The following is a 15158-nucleotide window of genomic DNA, read 5'->3' on the forward strand; positions in this document are numbered from 1 at the left end:
CTGCAGTATAACCAAGGCTAGTAAGAGCCAAGGTTTGGCTGGCTGGCTGCAGCACCCACACAGACATAGCTGGGAGTAACTTGCACGCTGGAGGCTGTTTGTGAGCAGTCCAGGTGGGAAGTGTTGTAAAGGGCACCCCAGGTCAGAGGGCAGGGGTGACACAGCTATGTATTAGTCGGGATTATACCCTGGTATGTCACAGTTATTCATGTCACTTAATGCATGATGATGACGATGGGATAGGACGCTGTATAGAATAGAATAGGTCTTCGGCTGATAAGTTCAGTTGTTTAAGTAGGGAAAACAGAGGTAATTGGCAGTGTTGCCCCAAAACCAAAAAGCACAGAGGAGGATGTAAATGTGCATCCTTGCCTCTAGGGTGCCCCTTCACACCTGGGCATGCAGCACTGCATAGGACTTCGCCTCTTGTGCACAACACCGTGGCCAGTCCTTTGGCCAGCAATAGCTTTTCTCAGTCTGCATCTTCTCCCCCTCCAGGTGTTCCATGGGCCTTCTTGTCAAGTCACAGAAAAGTCTAAGCCCCTTCTGGGATAGCATGAACAAGTCCAAATAAGGATTCAAACGAGTCTTTAAATTAATAGCCCTTCTACGCCTCTTGGGCTTCAGTACAGTTCCCTTATTGTATCCTACCAGTTAAGCCTTAGTCTAGGACCTTCTCCCGCAGGACCTGTCTCTTCTGCAGTCGCTCCCTCAACATCTTATACAGCCTAGCTTTGGCCAGGAGGCAATTAGATAATCACCTCCCATGTGTGAAGCATAATTAATTAGGTTCTTTCCCTTGTGTTACAGGTGATGGGGATTAAGCCCATCACAGAGGGTGATAATCATCAACAGAAGGCACAGCAGTTGTAGCAAAGCAAAAAGCATACTGGATATTTCACCCTCCAAATTGTATTCTGTGGACAAGGAGGTAAAGGAAAAGTGAGGGAGAATTAGGGGATTCCAAAATCTTGACAACTTTTCTGAAGAATTCAAGTAACTAATCTGAGCCTTTGAGATGGAGGATTGGGCCAGTAGATGTCAGGAGACCCTAGAGGTTGTTGGTACTATCCGAACCAAACAGTGTGACTTAGGGGGGTGGTTCTGCAAACAAAATACATTTGCTTTTGTTCCAATGATAACTTTTTCCAAAATGTGTCTTGACAAGGCTACTGCCCTAACAATCATGTATCATTTTCTTTTTGCGAATCATGTATCATTGAGAGGCATTTCTTGGGTTTTGTGTACTCGGAGTTTTCATGTGAATTTATTACTTGTGGAAGGTGCTGGATTGATAGCCCCAGGAACTGAAATCCTTATTTCATCTAGGACCTGATGCAAAGCCCAGTCAAATCAACAGATTTTCAGTTTATTTCAACGGACTTTGGACCAGGCCCTTACAGATCAGGAATAGCATAGACAGAAGGCACATTAGCTTCTTCATACCATGTACCTCAACCCAATCCTGGAGACATAACCCACTGGGTTGTATTTGATTTGTCCCCTTCAGTCCATTCCAAATTCAGCCCCTAAACACATCTTCCTGGCATGACCATCTGATAATGTCTCCCCCTCTTTTAATGCCTTCACTGGCTCCACTTCTGCTATTGCATCACATTTAAGCTTCTTGTCAGTGCCTTCAAACTCTGCCTGTCCGTCCTTCATCTTGTCACCCATGCCCTCTGCTCCACCAACGCTCCTGACTGGTCTGCTCGTTTTTGTTTTGCAACATCATCTTCATGCCTCCTTCCAGCTGATCTCCTCTACGTGGTATAACTTCACTATTGTCTATCTGTCCTTAGACTGTGAACTCCTTGGAGCAAGGAACTGTTCCTTCTTGAATGTTTGGAAAGAGCATCTAGCGGGTGCTACAGCAGGTAAATTATAGTAGTAATCTGACAATCAGGAGCTGAAAGGGTGTTACAGGGAGCTTCCAGCCCACCAGACCTTTGTTTGTGACCTTCAGCTCTCCTCTGGTATCTGGTGTATTTTATTTTATTTTTACTTGTGGGCAAACCAAACAGAATTGCTCTGGCGAGCCATGTGTTACCTTTTCGCAAGCTCGGCTGGTGGGGAGAGTGCCAGTTATGGGTGAAACTTGTCTGTCTTATTGAGAATTTCCTAACATTAATAAACAGACACTTAGAGTAACTCACTTTGATAAAAGAACAGTGTAGGTCCTGATGCTATTGAATATGCAGAAGACTCAGAGATGAAACAAACCTAGGGAAGTAGGCGCTGTGTTTTTTGGCTTCCTGAATGGTTTTCAGCCCCAAATCAAATCCTAAGAGCATGGGAAAAGCTGCCTTCTGAAGTTGTGATGGTGTGCTGAACCTCACTGTAAGGCTCTGTCTTATAAAACTACTTTTGATGTGGACATTTGGCTCCAACTCACACTGAAGGCCATTGTAAGTAACCACTGACTTACAGGACACAGAGAAGTTGGTGTCCTTGAACACTCCTAGAAAGTAGATTTAAAGTTTTTGGGCCAGCCCCTCAGCTGGTATAAATTGGTGTCACTCCAAATAGACTTTGTCAATCTACACCGATTTACAGCAGCTGGGCTCTGGCTGCTGTACTGCAAGATGTCACTGCTTTCAAATTCTATCACAGTGGATTGAGCAAAATTGTTTTGAAAGCAGGTTTGCCAATCCAGATTTAGATTCTAATGAAATGGCACTGTAATTATTTCATGATGCATACATGCTCCATTTTGTTTTCATTTTGCTATGCTTCTGTTTATCTTATTTCCTGCCAAACAGTGGGAGAATACCACATGTGTTACACAAAGAATTTCTCAGTGTAGCAAAACTTTTCCTCCAGATGCAAACTGGCTTTGTCACAGTTTAGCATCTTCATTTTCAAAGGCATTGCATTTTATAGATTTCAAGGGACAGTGCTTAAACGGTTAATACAAACAGCAAGTGGTCAACTCCTTGGCTTACTTGGAGACATGTCTCTTGCAAAATGTTGACAGGTTGAAAACTATGGAACTGAATTTGTAATGTACCTGACTTTGGTTTTATGAAGCCCACACCCCATCCTGATGTTGCCCATCTAGAGTAAACAGCTGCCATTTGAGCTTTCAGAATAGCATTTGTTCAATAGAACCCTCCCGGTAGGGGCATAGAACATTCTTTAACAAAGGTTTGCAAACTGAGGGCCCATCTTGGAAACCCTCATTCCCTTGATAAGGGAGTGCAGGAACAGGCTATAAAGACACAAATCGGTGCAGAGAATTTCAGTTTTTAACTTTCCTTGTTTAAAATAAAATAGCAATAATAGTTCCAGCAGCATTATCATGCTAACTGTGGGCTGAGTGTGGGGTGGGAGAGAGGTGTATTTGGGGAGAAGGGGGAGGATGGTTGGAGGAGGTGAGGGTTTGATGGGAGGGTAGTGGGAGGAGTGTTTGTGACAGGGAGGAGAAGCTGGATGTTTGGAAGGAGGGTGTAGGAGTGAATATTTGGGGAGAGGGAGGCATTTAGAGCCTCATTGGTGGTGGGGGTGTAGCAGGGGATTTATCCTGCTAGGGGGCACTCAGCACTGAAGGTCTGTGCCCATTGCCTTGCCCAGACTTTGCTGGCAGTTACTCCACTGCTCTCCATGCCTGTTTCATCCTCTCTGGCCTCGTCTACCCTAGGAATTTCCCACCAGAGCACCCTGAATCCGCTCCTCTGCCGGTAGCAATGGTGACAATGCACGTACCTGCAAGATGCTGCTGGTGCTTTAACCAGAGTCTTGTGCAGGCCTGCTTAAAACTGAAGTGGTGGCTTGAAGCATCTTCTGCCCCAGGCGACCTTTGGTGGAGCTGCAAAGGTGGAGAACCCTGGGAATATATCCCTCGTGTAGACACAGCCCAAGACGTGGCAACCAACAAGTTTGCAAGGTTTGCTGATGGCTTTCATGGTGCAAAACATATTTACTAAGTGGAACACTGAAAAGCCGCCACATGGTTAAAATGTTCTGTTTCCACTTGCCTGGGTTACACTAGAATTAACGACTCAGAGGGGAAAGGCAGTTAGCAGTCCCCTGAGTCATTCAGTCCCACTGTACCATACAATCATAGTCCAGGGAATCTAGTCCAGCCCCCTGTGCTGAGGTGGGACCAAGTAAACATAGCCCATCTCGGAGAGGTATTAGCCCTACCTGTTCTTAAAAACCTTCACTGATGTGGATTCAACAATCTCCCTTGGAAGCCTGTTCTAGTGCTTAACTATTTTTACAGTCCCAAAGTTTTTCCTAATGTCTAACCTAAATCTCCCTTGCTACAGATTAAGCCTATTACTTCTTGTCCTGCCTTCAGTAACCTTAGAGAACAATCGATCACCATCCTCTGTATAGCCCTGAACATATCTGAAGACTGTTATTGAGTCCCCCCTCAGTTTTCTTTTCTCACAGCTAGACATGCCCAGTTTGTTTAGCCTTTCCTCACAAGCCAGGTTTTCTAAACCTTTGATTGTTTTTGTTGCTCTCCTCCGGACTCTCTCCAATTTGTCCACAGCTTTCCTAAAGTGTGGCGCCTGTAATTGGACAAAATACTCCAGCTGAGGCCTCACCAGTGCCTGGTAGAGAGCGACCGTTACCTCCTTTGTCTTATATACAACACTCCTGCTAATATACCCCAGAACAATATTAGCCCTTTTTCGCAACTGCATCATTGTTTACTCATATTCAATTTGTGAGTCACCATCGCCTGCAGATACTTTTCAGCAGTATGACCACCTAGCCAGTTATTCCCCATTTTGTAGTTGTGCATTTGATTTTTTTCTTCCTAAGTGCAGTACTTCCCACTCATCTCTACTGAATTTCATCTTGTTGATTTCAGACCAGTTTGTCAGTTTTGTTAAGGTCTTTTTGAATTCTAATCCTGTCCTCCAAAGTGCTTGCAACCCCCCACAGCTTGCTCTCATGGGCAAATTTTAGTAGCATACTCTCCACTCCATTATACGTGTAATTAAAGAAAATATTAAATAGTATTTAATCCATGACTAACCCCTGCAGGACCCAACTAAATACACCACCCCAGTTTGACAGTAAATTATTGATAACTGCTCTTTGAATATGGTCTTTCAACCAGTTTTGTACCCACCTTATAATAATTCCATCTAAACCACATTTCTCGAGTTTGCTTATGATAATATGTGAGATTGTGGCAGGTGCCTTACTAAAATCAATATATATCCTGTCTACAGCTTCCCCCTATCCATTAGGCAAGTAACCTTGTCAAAAATGAAATTAGGTTGGCTTATATGATTCATTCTTGGTAAATCCATGATGGGTATTTCTTATAACTCTTTATTATCCTTTGTGTGCTGACACATTGATTGTTTAATAGTTTGTACGAGTATCTTTCCAAGTATCAAAGTTAAGTGAATTATGCTGTAATTCCCTGGGTCCTGTTCATTCTCCTTGTTAAAGATGTGTACTATGTTTGCCCATCTCCTGTTTTCTGGGACTTCATCCATTCTACAGGAGTTCTCAAAGATAATTGCTAATGATTCGGAGATGGTTTCAGCTAGTTCCTTAAGTATCTTAGGGTGAATTTCATCAAGCCCTGCCAACTTGAATACACACAACTTATCTAAGCACTTTAACCTGTTCTTTCCCTCCATGTTAATATTAATTGTGTTAAGTATCTGGTCACTATTACCCTTTTTAATGAAGGCTGAATTAAAAAAGGTATTGAACATCTCAGCCATGTTGATGTCTTCCATTTTTAGCTTTCCTTCCCCTCTAAGTAGAGGACCAATACTTTCTTTGGTTTTTCTCTTGCTCCTAATGTACTTCTAGAACTTATTCTTACTGAACCTTCTGTTTCTCCAAGTTACTGTCCACTGATGTGATCAAAAATCCCTGATTCACCTAAAGCAAGCAAACATTTTGGATATAGTTCCAGGCATCCAAGTCCATCACTGTGATCTTAGTTGTGATCTCCAGAGCTACAGTTTCATCCCAGTCGTAGAGAAAGGGAAGTGAAGGGACTTAACTACTGCCTCCCACTAATAACAAAAGTTTCCCCCTACTGAATCCTAACACTTTGCATTGAATATTTTACCCCAGAGTATTTTTATTGTCATTAATAGTGACTTAATAGTAATCAATATACGAAGAGCAATGCACTGGGAAAATGCACAGCTACATTCATTGCTTTGACTGGCCAGCAAAGCAGAGTGATGACTGAAATGTTTCAAATTTTGGCAATTTTGATGAAAGCTTTCTGAGAAAAATGTTTCCTGTGTCTCAAAGGGCTGTAATGATATGGCTGACGGGGCTGTATTCTCAGCTGGTGTAATCTGGTGCAGCTCCATTGGTTATGTTAGCAAATATGACTCTGAATGCACCCAGGGAGCAGGCTAGCTGGGCAACAGTGCTTCTCCATCCTCATCACTTCTTCGTCACTGCTCATTCTTGCTCTGTCATTCTCTCTTTCACTTCCTCACGAGCTATCTCTTTCACTGTGTGTGCATAAAAAAGAGAGAGAGAGAAAAAGAAGAGAAAGAGGGAGGAAGGGTGAGAGACTGGTGGCTGGAAAAGTGGCACCAAGCAATCCTTGTCCCCCCACCCTCTTTTCTGCACTGGTGACAATGGTAATGGCCCATAGCCTGGAGCAGCAGTATCAGAAGTGGTCAGGGGATCCCTGGAGGTATTAGTAAGTAAGATACTCCTCTACCTATTAACTCTGTATAAACTTGAATGAATGATTCTGGATTTGGTTAGAACAATTCTAAGGAGGTAATCACTACCTGGACCATAGAGGGCAAACACTTGTGACAAGGGATGGGAGAGTCTACATTTCAGGATCCAAATTTCAAGGCAAGCTTAAAGGAGTCTTATTAAAAGTGTTTCCCAATGCATGTGGCTTCCTGTGACAGCACCTAAGTGGTTAAGAAAACGGCATGATGGACTAAAGCTGTTTCTCTTTTCCGCACAACAAATCGTTCAAGTATCTGGTGTTTGACTCAGAAAGGAAACCTGCAGCAGTCATGTCCACTGAAATAAACCAACCAAGATTTGAGCTGCCAGCATTTCTGTCCGTTATGTCAAGGCATCCCACAGTTTAAAGCATAGCAAAGTAATATTTTTTTTCCCTGTAAATCCCAGGGTAAATATTAGGCAGACAGCATTTCTGCTTTGCACATTAAAAACCTGACCGAATTTGAAAAGCCTGCAAGTGCACTTTGGGGATTTTGGAAAGTGTCGTTTGGCGATGAGCTAAGACCAGAAGCTGCCATTTTGCAGACAGGGCAGGCGGGAAAAGCGTTTGGCCTCATTCATGACTTCACAGCTATGGCAAATATCAGCTGATGAATATTTATGTTATCCCTGGCAAAAAACCTGAAAGGCAAATGGAGTGTGTGTGTGTGTGGGGAGCTGAAGTTAGGGAAAAGATAGTCTGAACTCTGTGGGATTTCTTTAGCAATGCTTTCCACGCTTGAGCAGTAGCTGCTGAATGAAATCATTATGTGCTGAGATGCCGCACAGGAAAACGAAGTTTGTCAAGACTCTGTTCATCAGCACCTCGCACTTTGTTTGAACCTTGTATGTGTGCTGGGCCGTGAAAGGGGAAACCCTCTTCCTTAAATCAAACGCTGTGTATCTGGAGTCACATTTTTAAATGCTTATTATTGCAAATTGCTCTTCATCACATAACAGCTCAAACGGCTCAATGAAAGAGCGAGACTGGAAAGGAATATAAAGTGCTACTGGGGGGTGTGGATGAAATCCCTTTTTTTTTAACTTGAATTTTAGGAGATGGTATATTCATGCTAGCACCGCCTGTAGAAATGGAAGCACGCAGACTACCGGCAACAGTAGAGAATGGCCATTTACCGCTGCACAGTATTCAGTTCTACCACTTTGTCTGCAGATCGGTTCTGTCTGATTAAAATGATGATTCCTGTTATTGGCGCTCCAGTAGCACCTAGAGGTCCTAACCGAGATGGGCCCCCACTGTGCTAGGTGCTGTACAAAGATATAGTCAGAGACAGTCTCTGTCCTGAAGAGCTTGCAATCTAAACAGACAAGCCTGATAAAGGGCAGGAGGGGAAACGGAGATGAAATGACTTGCCTTAGGTTACGAAGCAGAGCTGGGAATAGAAGCAGGTCTTCTGATTCCCAGTCTGTACTATCCATTTGACCATACTATCTCCCAAATTAGGAGCTACCTCAAATATCATGACACATTTGACTGCTGTGGGTTAAGTTATCCAGTTTACGTAGTGATTATGCTACACTTCTAAATAATAGCCTGATCTTGCTTGCCATTACTTCTGTGATAGCCCTTACTCACGTGAGTAGTCCCACTAATTTACACTGTGCTACAGGAATGAGTAAGGGTTTGGGGGACAGGGTGTGTAAGGCAGTAAAGTAAAATTATTTTCATCTTCTGTGTATCAAAGATTTCATAATCTAAAAACAATATTACTTTTTGCTTGCGGGTGGGAACCCAGTCTCCTTTGAATCTGGATTGTTTTAAGTAGGCAAAGGAAACCCACTCAGGGAAAATAAAAACAACCAAGGGACCATCAGCAAAACATCACATTTTCTTTGTATTCCTCTGATAGCTTGTTTAAAAAATAAAAGTACATTTACTAGCCCCGGCAGATCCACCTGGTAGGTGCTGTAAATATGTTTGACTGTGTGTGTCTACAGAGACATTATGTTTCATTCTTAGTTCTTTAGCCATTTTCCCAGTTTGCTCAAGTCTTCCCCTCTTCAAAGCCTTTCCAAGACACTCACAGAGCATCACCATGCAAGGGACTGGGATCAGAACACTCCTCTCAATGCCCAAGAAGCTATAACTTAACTGCAAGAAGCAACTGTCAGTAAAGTTCATAAAGATGACCGAGCCATTCTGGTGAAGCAAGCCCAGTGAGGCAATTGCCTGGAGTAAATAATTGTCAGAGGCCAGTGAGGATTTTCTAAAGCTTTTGCGTGGGACCAATTTCAGATACCTTCAAAAAGCCTGATTTTCAGAAGGCAAGTGTGTGGCACTTTTTGAAAATCAGGTCCCTTTCAGATGTGTCAAATTGGACACCCAAAACCCGAGGCACCCAGAATAACTAGTTGGATTGCAAAATCATGGCCAAAGAATCTTGTAAAAGGCACAAGAGTTCAGCTGGGGGGACTAGCATAATGGCTAGATTTTGATCATTATACGGTTTCTGAGAAGGAACTCCTGGCAAAAGCCCTTTATAGATAATTATTTTATTTACCATCAACAATTAGTTGAAGAGACCAAGATCTAGAACCTTCAGGTTAGCTGTGAAGCATTAAGAATATTCTACCAGTCGTTTTTTTTGTTTTGTTTTTTTAGCAGAGACGTCAATCTGTTTAATTTATAGGAGCCAGCAGATGGTGCTGTGATACATCAAGTGAGTTGGGGGAAATGCACCCTTATGTAATAGGCTACTAATTCTAACCTGACAAGCGGCATGACCGTATTCTCAGGAAAGGCTGTGTAATTACTAACAGAACAGGAGTGAAGTTCAGATCTCCACATCCTCATAGAATAGAAATCGTAGTGTACAGCATGCTGTCTAAACTGTTTACTTTTCCCAAACCAGGGAATTTGCCAAGTTATGGAGGCTTTCAATGAAGGGAAGAGGTTTTTAATGTGCCTCTGCCTCCAATGCTATTTGATTTGGCCTTTCTTTGTGGAACAACAAAACAAGGTTGCTAGGGAGACCAAGATGAGAGGGCGGGAAGGTGTGTTTCTCTTGTCCAAGCACCATAACAAAGTTGTTTTGTTTGTGAGAGGCGAGGCCAGCTGGCATGGCTACTCTGGCCAATGCTAGTGTAGACAACTATTCATGGGGAAAGGCGGGCCAAGGAGACAGAGATCCCCCATAAAACCTTCTAAGGCCTAGTGCTGCCATGAGCTCTGTGTGGGAGGCAGCAAAGTCAATGGGAGTTCACCCACATGCAGTTCATTGCAGGGTCAGGGCCTCTGGAATCACAAATGACTGAACAGTAGAAGGGTCCCCACTTGAGCAGCCCCAAGGATTCTGCCATGATGGAACGCCCACTCTCAGCCAGCTGCTGCGGTGGCAATCCACCTCCTCCTCCCCACAGCAATGGGATGCTCCTATTGGTCTGGAAATCCAGCCGCTATCTTCTCTGCTCCTTGGACAGCCATCTTCTGCTGGTTTTTGCCTCCCGCCAGGAGGAGGGGCTCTATTTTCAGTCTCCAGCTGGGTGCTAAGCATAAGCCTAGAGATGGCGGCATGTTTCTGACTGGGGCACTGCAGGCTGACAACCCTCTGCCCTCCCCTCAAGGGAAGGGTGTGAACCCCAGCGCTTAGTTCCTACCTGCTCCCACCTGGTGCTTCTTCCCCTTCATCACTTCAGTTCTCAGTCCTCCTTCCCCTTGCTGGCTCCTTGGCCCCATTCACTGAGTGTCCAGTCCCCATTCCCCCTCTCCATCCCATCTAGTGCTGCCCCCCTACCTGTTCCCCAGCCCTTAAAGGCTGATTCCCTATTCCTCCTCCAATGGCAGTAGCTCACTGGTACCCTTATGTGCTCCCACTCATGTGGCCCTCTCCCCTAGACGCTCCCACCCTCTTCTACCTTATTCCTTCATTTTGTCCCTTCACATGCATCTCATGCTTCACGCACCCCTTCTCAGTCCACCTGCTGCTTCCTGACAGCTGCTTCTCCCCCACCTCCCAGATTAGCATCACCTTTCTACTCCTGCCCAGCGCTGCCAGGCCCTCGCAGCTGCCAGGAGCAATGCCCCTAAATTATCCCTGTGGCTCATCTATACCAGACCCCCTCCACAGACTGGAAATTAGGCCATGTCCTATATATGCATGTACGAATATCCAGACCCAGCGGGTCTCTGTGGAACGAAACGTTAAATGAATCACACAGTCCTGTATTGTTGGTTATGATTTCACCTAACGCCTGTTTTTCTGAGCTCCAGGGATAAGGGAAGGGCTCACTGACACCTTCACATTTCGATCAGTGTAGGATCAGACCCAATGCATTATTGCCCCCCTGTGGACATGTATCACTCTCTTGCAAAGTAACCCCGTGTTTGCCAGCTGGAACTGGCATCTTGCGAGCTGACAATGTGCTGTAAAGGGAAGAGACCTGGAAAAGGGCAGCAGCTAGACTAGTGTGAAATATGCATGGCAAGGAACATAAACAACCTCGAGCAGCTGGTTTTGTTATCCCGCAAAGCTGTAAAGTTGAAAAAGGAGTTGAAAAGCAAGAGAAGGGGACTCCGCACCATCCTGCTCTGCTTACTGGCACTTCGGGCTTTGAGTCAATTTAACTTTTTTTTTTTTTTTTAAAGTTTAATAGCTCAGCCGTGGAAGGAAAGAGAGACACCACATTTTGAACTCCAGGTTTCTCTCTCAATCTGTTTGTACCTAGGCCCAATGGTGAGTTAAGGACAGAGTTAAAGCCTGTCAGGTTCCTGTCTTTTAGTAGACCCTTCAAGTTGTTTCAGCGTGGACTTTTGAGTGAGACTGCCCTTGTATTTTCTTTTTCAAATGTGATAGATCTGCTAAGCAGGGGACTACAACTCCCATTAGCCCTCACCCCACTACACATCCCTTTGCGCTTGGCCAGGTAGGTCCCTGAACTGGGAAGTGTCTGGGCTCCCTTTGGAAGCAATGTGGGCATGGTGAGCCAGGAGCTGCAGAGAATGCGTGAATTCAGCTGAAGTGCATGGCAAGCAGGGAGCCGGAGAGGAACTGAATTCAGAGTAGAATCCCCAGGAGTGTGTGTGGAACAAGCCATGACTACTGAGTGCAGGTCTGGGTGGGACTTATGGGAGAGCAGCAGCAGCTGGGCAGGGAGCCACTGCAGAGGGACCCCAGGAGAGACACTCAACTGAACCTGGCCTTGAAATCTGCAAGCTCCTATTTGCTTGAATAGACACTGGACTGGAGAGGACACCCCAAGCTCTCTACTGGAGAGCCCCAAGGACCCAAACAATTGCTCCCTTTGCACTGTAACTGTTGAAGCCTCTAGGGTATCTACAACCTTTCCTACCAGCCCTAGGAAAATACCCTTTCCCTCAACCATGTGTCTGGGTGGTTATTGGGACCCACCAGGGCTCGTGTTTAAACACCTACCATGCCCGCCTCCAAGTTGTGGTGCACCTGGCTCACGACTGGCCCCCTTGGGGTTTGGTGTGCTCCAGCCTTGAGCAACCCCCAATACTTACACAAACAATAGTTGGAAAAAATGAGAGCGGGCCCTTCGATATATAATACACGGTGTTTGAATGACAACGGGCCAGATCCTCAGCTGGTGATGTAAACTGGAGTAGCTCCATTGGAGCTGGGATTATTCACACCAGCTGAGCATCTGGCCTACCAGATATGCCGAAAGCAATACCTAGTGACTTTTTTACAATGATGTTCTGCATTGGGGTGAAAGAGCAAATGAGTGTCAGACCACCTGCGTTTAGAACTTCGACTCCTCCTTTTCAGATACATAATTTGAGTCTGATCTTTCTTTCCCTTGAGGAATCACTGAATAATGAGCCAGGATGCTGGTGTGTTCAAGTGTTCTGCAGGAGAGTCCATCTGGAGAGAACCCCATTGGTTTTCATTTGAAAGCAAATAGGGCAACGTGCCGACTGAGACGCGATACGCATCTTAATGAGAAAAAACGATGGAAGGGCAAATGCAAGGACTTGCAACTAACTCCAGTGTGTGATTCAAAATGTTAGTAATGCTGACGTGATACTCTCTGTTGAACAGTGTGTGGGGACCCACTAATGCTCCATAGATCCAAATTGCACCCTCAGCTACACAAGTATAATCTGCAGAAGTTCCACTGAAGCCATGCTACCCCAGATTTACATCCAAAAAACTGAGACTGAAATTTGGGCCATAACCTTGTTACACAGAAACGGGATTCGTTTAACAGATTTATTCCTTCGACAGACATACATTTTAAAGGACTCTTTTGTATTATTCTCTGTGTGTTTTGATTCAGTGCACAGAAAATGTATGTTATGATTTTAACAGATCTATTCCAATGCGTGATCAGCTTTTCCCTGTGCATGGTTCGTACAGAACAAGTTTTGTATGTTACGTAGCTGGTTTTCACTGGGTAAGGTGACTATCTATGTGAGTTTGTTGGTACTGTGCTGCATGTGTATTGATTTACTCTAGCACACTTATACTTGTCACTGATCATTTCAAAGACAGATTGTAAATATCGCATAATGAGCATACATTAAAGAAAAAAATTACATTTTACACTTGGGTCTTCATGCAGCACTTACCAGTGACTACTTATAATAATAATAATGAGTCTCAATTATTTATCATGTCTATTATCATTACGCCTAGGAGCCCTAGTCATGGGTCAAAACTCCATTCTGCTAGCTGCTGCACAAACAGAGATCACATAGTCCTTTGTATGTTACTGCAATACAAATAATCTGTATTGTGTATCCCACAGCACTTCCCAAACTCTAGAAGCACATACTTGAGTACCTTGCTGAATCAAGGCCACAGTGAATAACGGATGTGGTTATTTAGGAATCCAAAAGCAGTGAGGAATTCAGGTGAACACTCAGGAAGCAGACCATTTTCATGATATCAGGGTGGACAACCGCTATGGAGGGTGGTGTTATGGGTGGAGCAATTTCTTCGAAGTGATCTTCCCTTTTTCTCCACACTGATATCACTTCACTCTTTCCTGGATTCAACGTCAGCCAATTATTCTTCATTCAGTTGCTGATTTCAGCCCGGCCCTTGGGAGATGGTTTTGTTCGGGGCTGAGGTGAAGGTAATGTAGAGCTAGGTGTCTTTTTCATGTTTCTGATGTATCAACCCTTGCAGTTTCATACTGTGCTCTAGGGCTTTGAATCAGAGAGGGAGAGGCTGGATTCTTGCAGCACTCCCCGGGTGAGGGGTCTGGTGAGGCTGAGGTAATTTGGAGGCTGAAGGATAGAGCTGAGCAGAGGGTGCAAGTTCTGTTTCTTGGAGATTTTGAAATCTGGCAACATTTCAAATCAACAGAAGATCTCAAAATTCTCGGCAGAATTCTGATTTTTTTTGGTTTTTGTTTCAGGTGGATGGAAACGTTTTGTTTTGATTTTGACTTTTAAAATGTCGTATTCTATTATGATATATAATATAAATTCAAAACAAACGATTGCAATGTTCAATTAAGAAAAATGTCATAACAGGATGTTTTAACATTGTCAGAATTACTGTCCTCCACCCCTCCGAATCCCCCTTCCCAGGTTTTCTTCTAAAACGAAATGCCAGTGAAATCCACCCTGCTTCACAAAGCATTTCAGCATTGATGGAACTGCATATTCTGATGGGATGTGGTTGCGTCGAAATTTCTCTGACCGATTGTGACTTCGGATGAGGTGCCGCCCCACTGACTGCTGCCAGATCTTGAGGCAGGAACCTGTCATTCCATGGTTCACTGTATTAAACCTTGTGAAGAGGCCCAGCAGCGTGAGTAGGGATGTCTGGCCCTTTCCATAGCCGAGAGGAGAGGTCATCAACTAGAACCATCTCTGTATATAGGGGGAACCCTTGATAAGCTTCTTCGGGTATGCCTACAATGCAAAAATCCCAGCAGCAGCGACTCTCAGAGCCTGGCTCAACTGACTCGGACCGGGGAGGCCCATGGTACAGGGTTAAAAATCGCAGTGTGGCCATTCCCACTGAGCCTGGAGCCGGAGACTTGCTTCTGTGTTTGTTTGTTTCTCAGTGTAGACGTAGCTTTTTAATGAACTTGCTAGGCTTAGTTCGTGCTAACCAGAGGTCCTCCTGTGTTTGGAACTGTCTGAATGCATTTGGTCTCTCTCTACTAATAACCTATTAATCTGGCTGCTAATATTTTATTTATAAAACTGTAGCTGTGGCAAATGCCTCCTGCAACATGAAGTTTCTTTAAAATCTACAAACTCCAAATGGCAATTTTAACAAAGATAAATAAATGCCCTCACCCAGACAAAAATAAATACATAGACTTACGTACATAGAGAAATAAGTAAACACAGAAACTCCACCCTGTACCTCTTTCCCCTGCCCCCTCCTCAGGGCAAAGGACTGGGAGGACAGGTGAGTCTTGCACCTGGGATTGAAGTTCAATTGACTTGGACCGGGGGGGAGGTGGAGGCGGAACAAACTCCAGCATGGAGGCCTTCCACTGAAAACACCCAGCAG

At 44.4% G+C, this 15158-nt stretch overlaps 1 protein-coding gene across 1 annotated transcript in view; it reads left to right on the plus strand.

Annotated features, from left to right (window-relative positions):
* HAO1 (hydroxyacid oxidase 1) overlaps positions 1 to 13096 on the plus strand; it is a 65017-nt gene extending 51921 nt beyond the window's left edge. The window contains exon 9 of the mRNA XM_048842543.2: positions 12483 to 13096. Within this exon, the coding sequence (XP_048698500.2) occupies positions 12483 to 12496 (14 nt within the window). The 3' untranslated portion in view covers positions 12497 to 13096. The remainder of the gene's footprint in view (positions 1 to 12482) is intronic.
* The last annotated feature ends 2062 nt before the right edge of the window (positions 13097 to 15158 follow it).

This window comes from Caretta caretta, chromosome 3, assembly GCF_965140235.1.
Source record: "Caretta caretta isolate rCarCar2 chromosome 3, rCarCar1.hap1, whole genome shotgun sequence".
Classification (NCBI taxonomy): Eukaryota; Metazoa; Chordata; order Testudines; family Cheloniidae; genus Caretta; species Caretta caretta.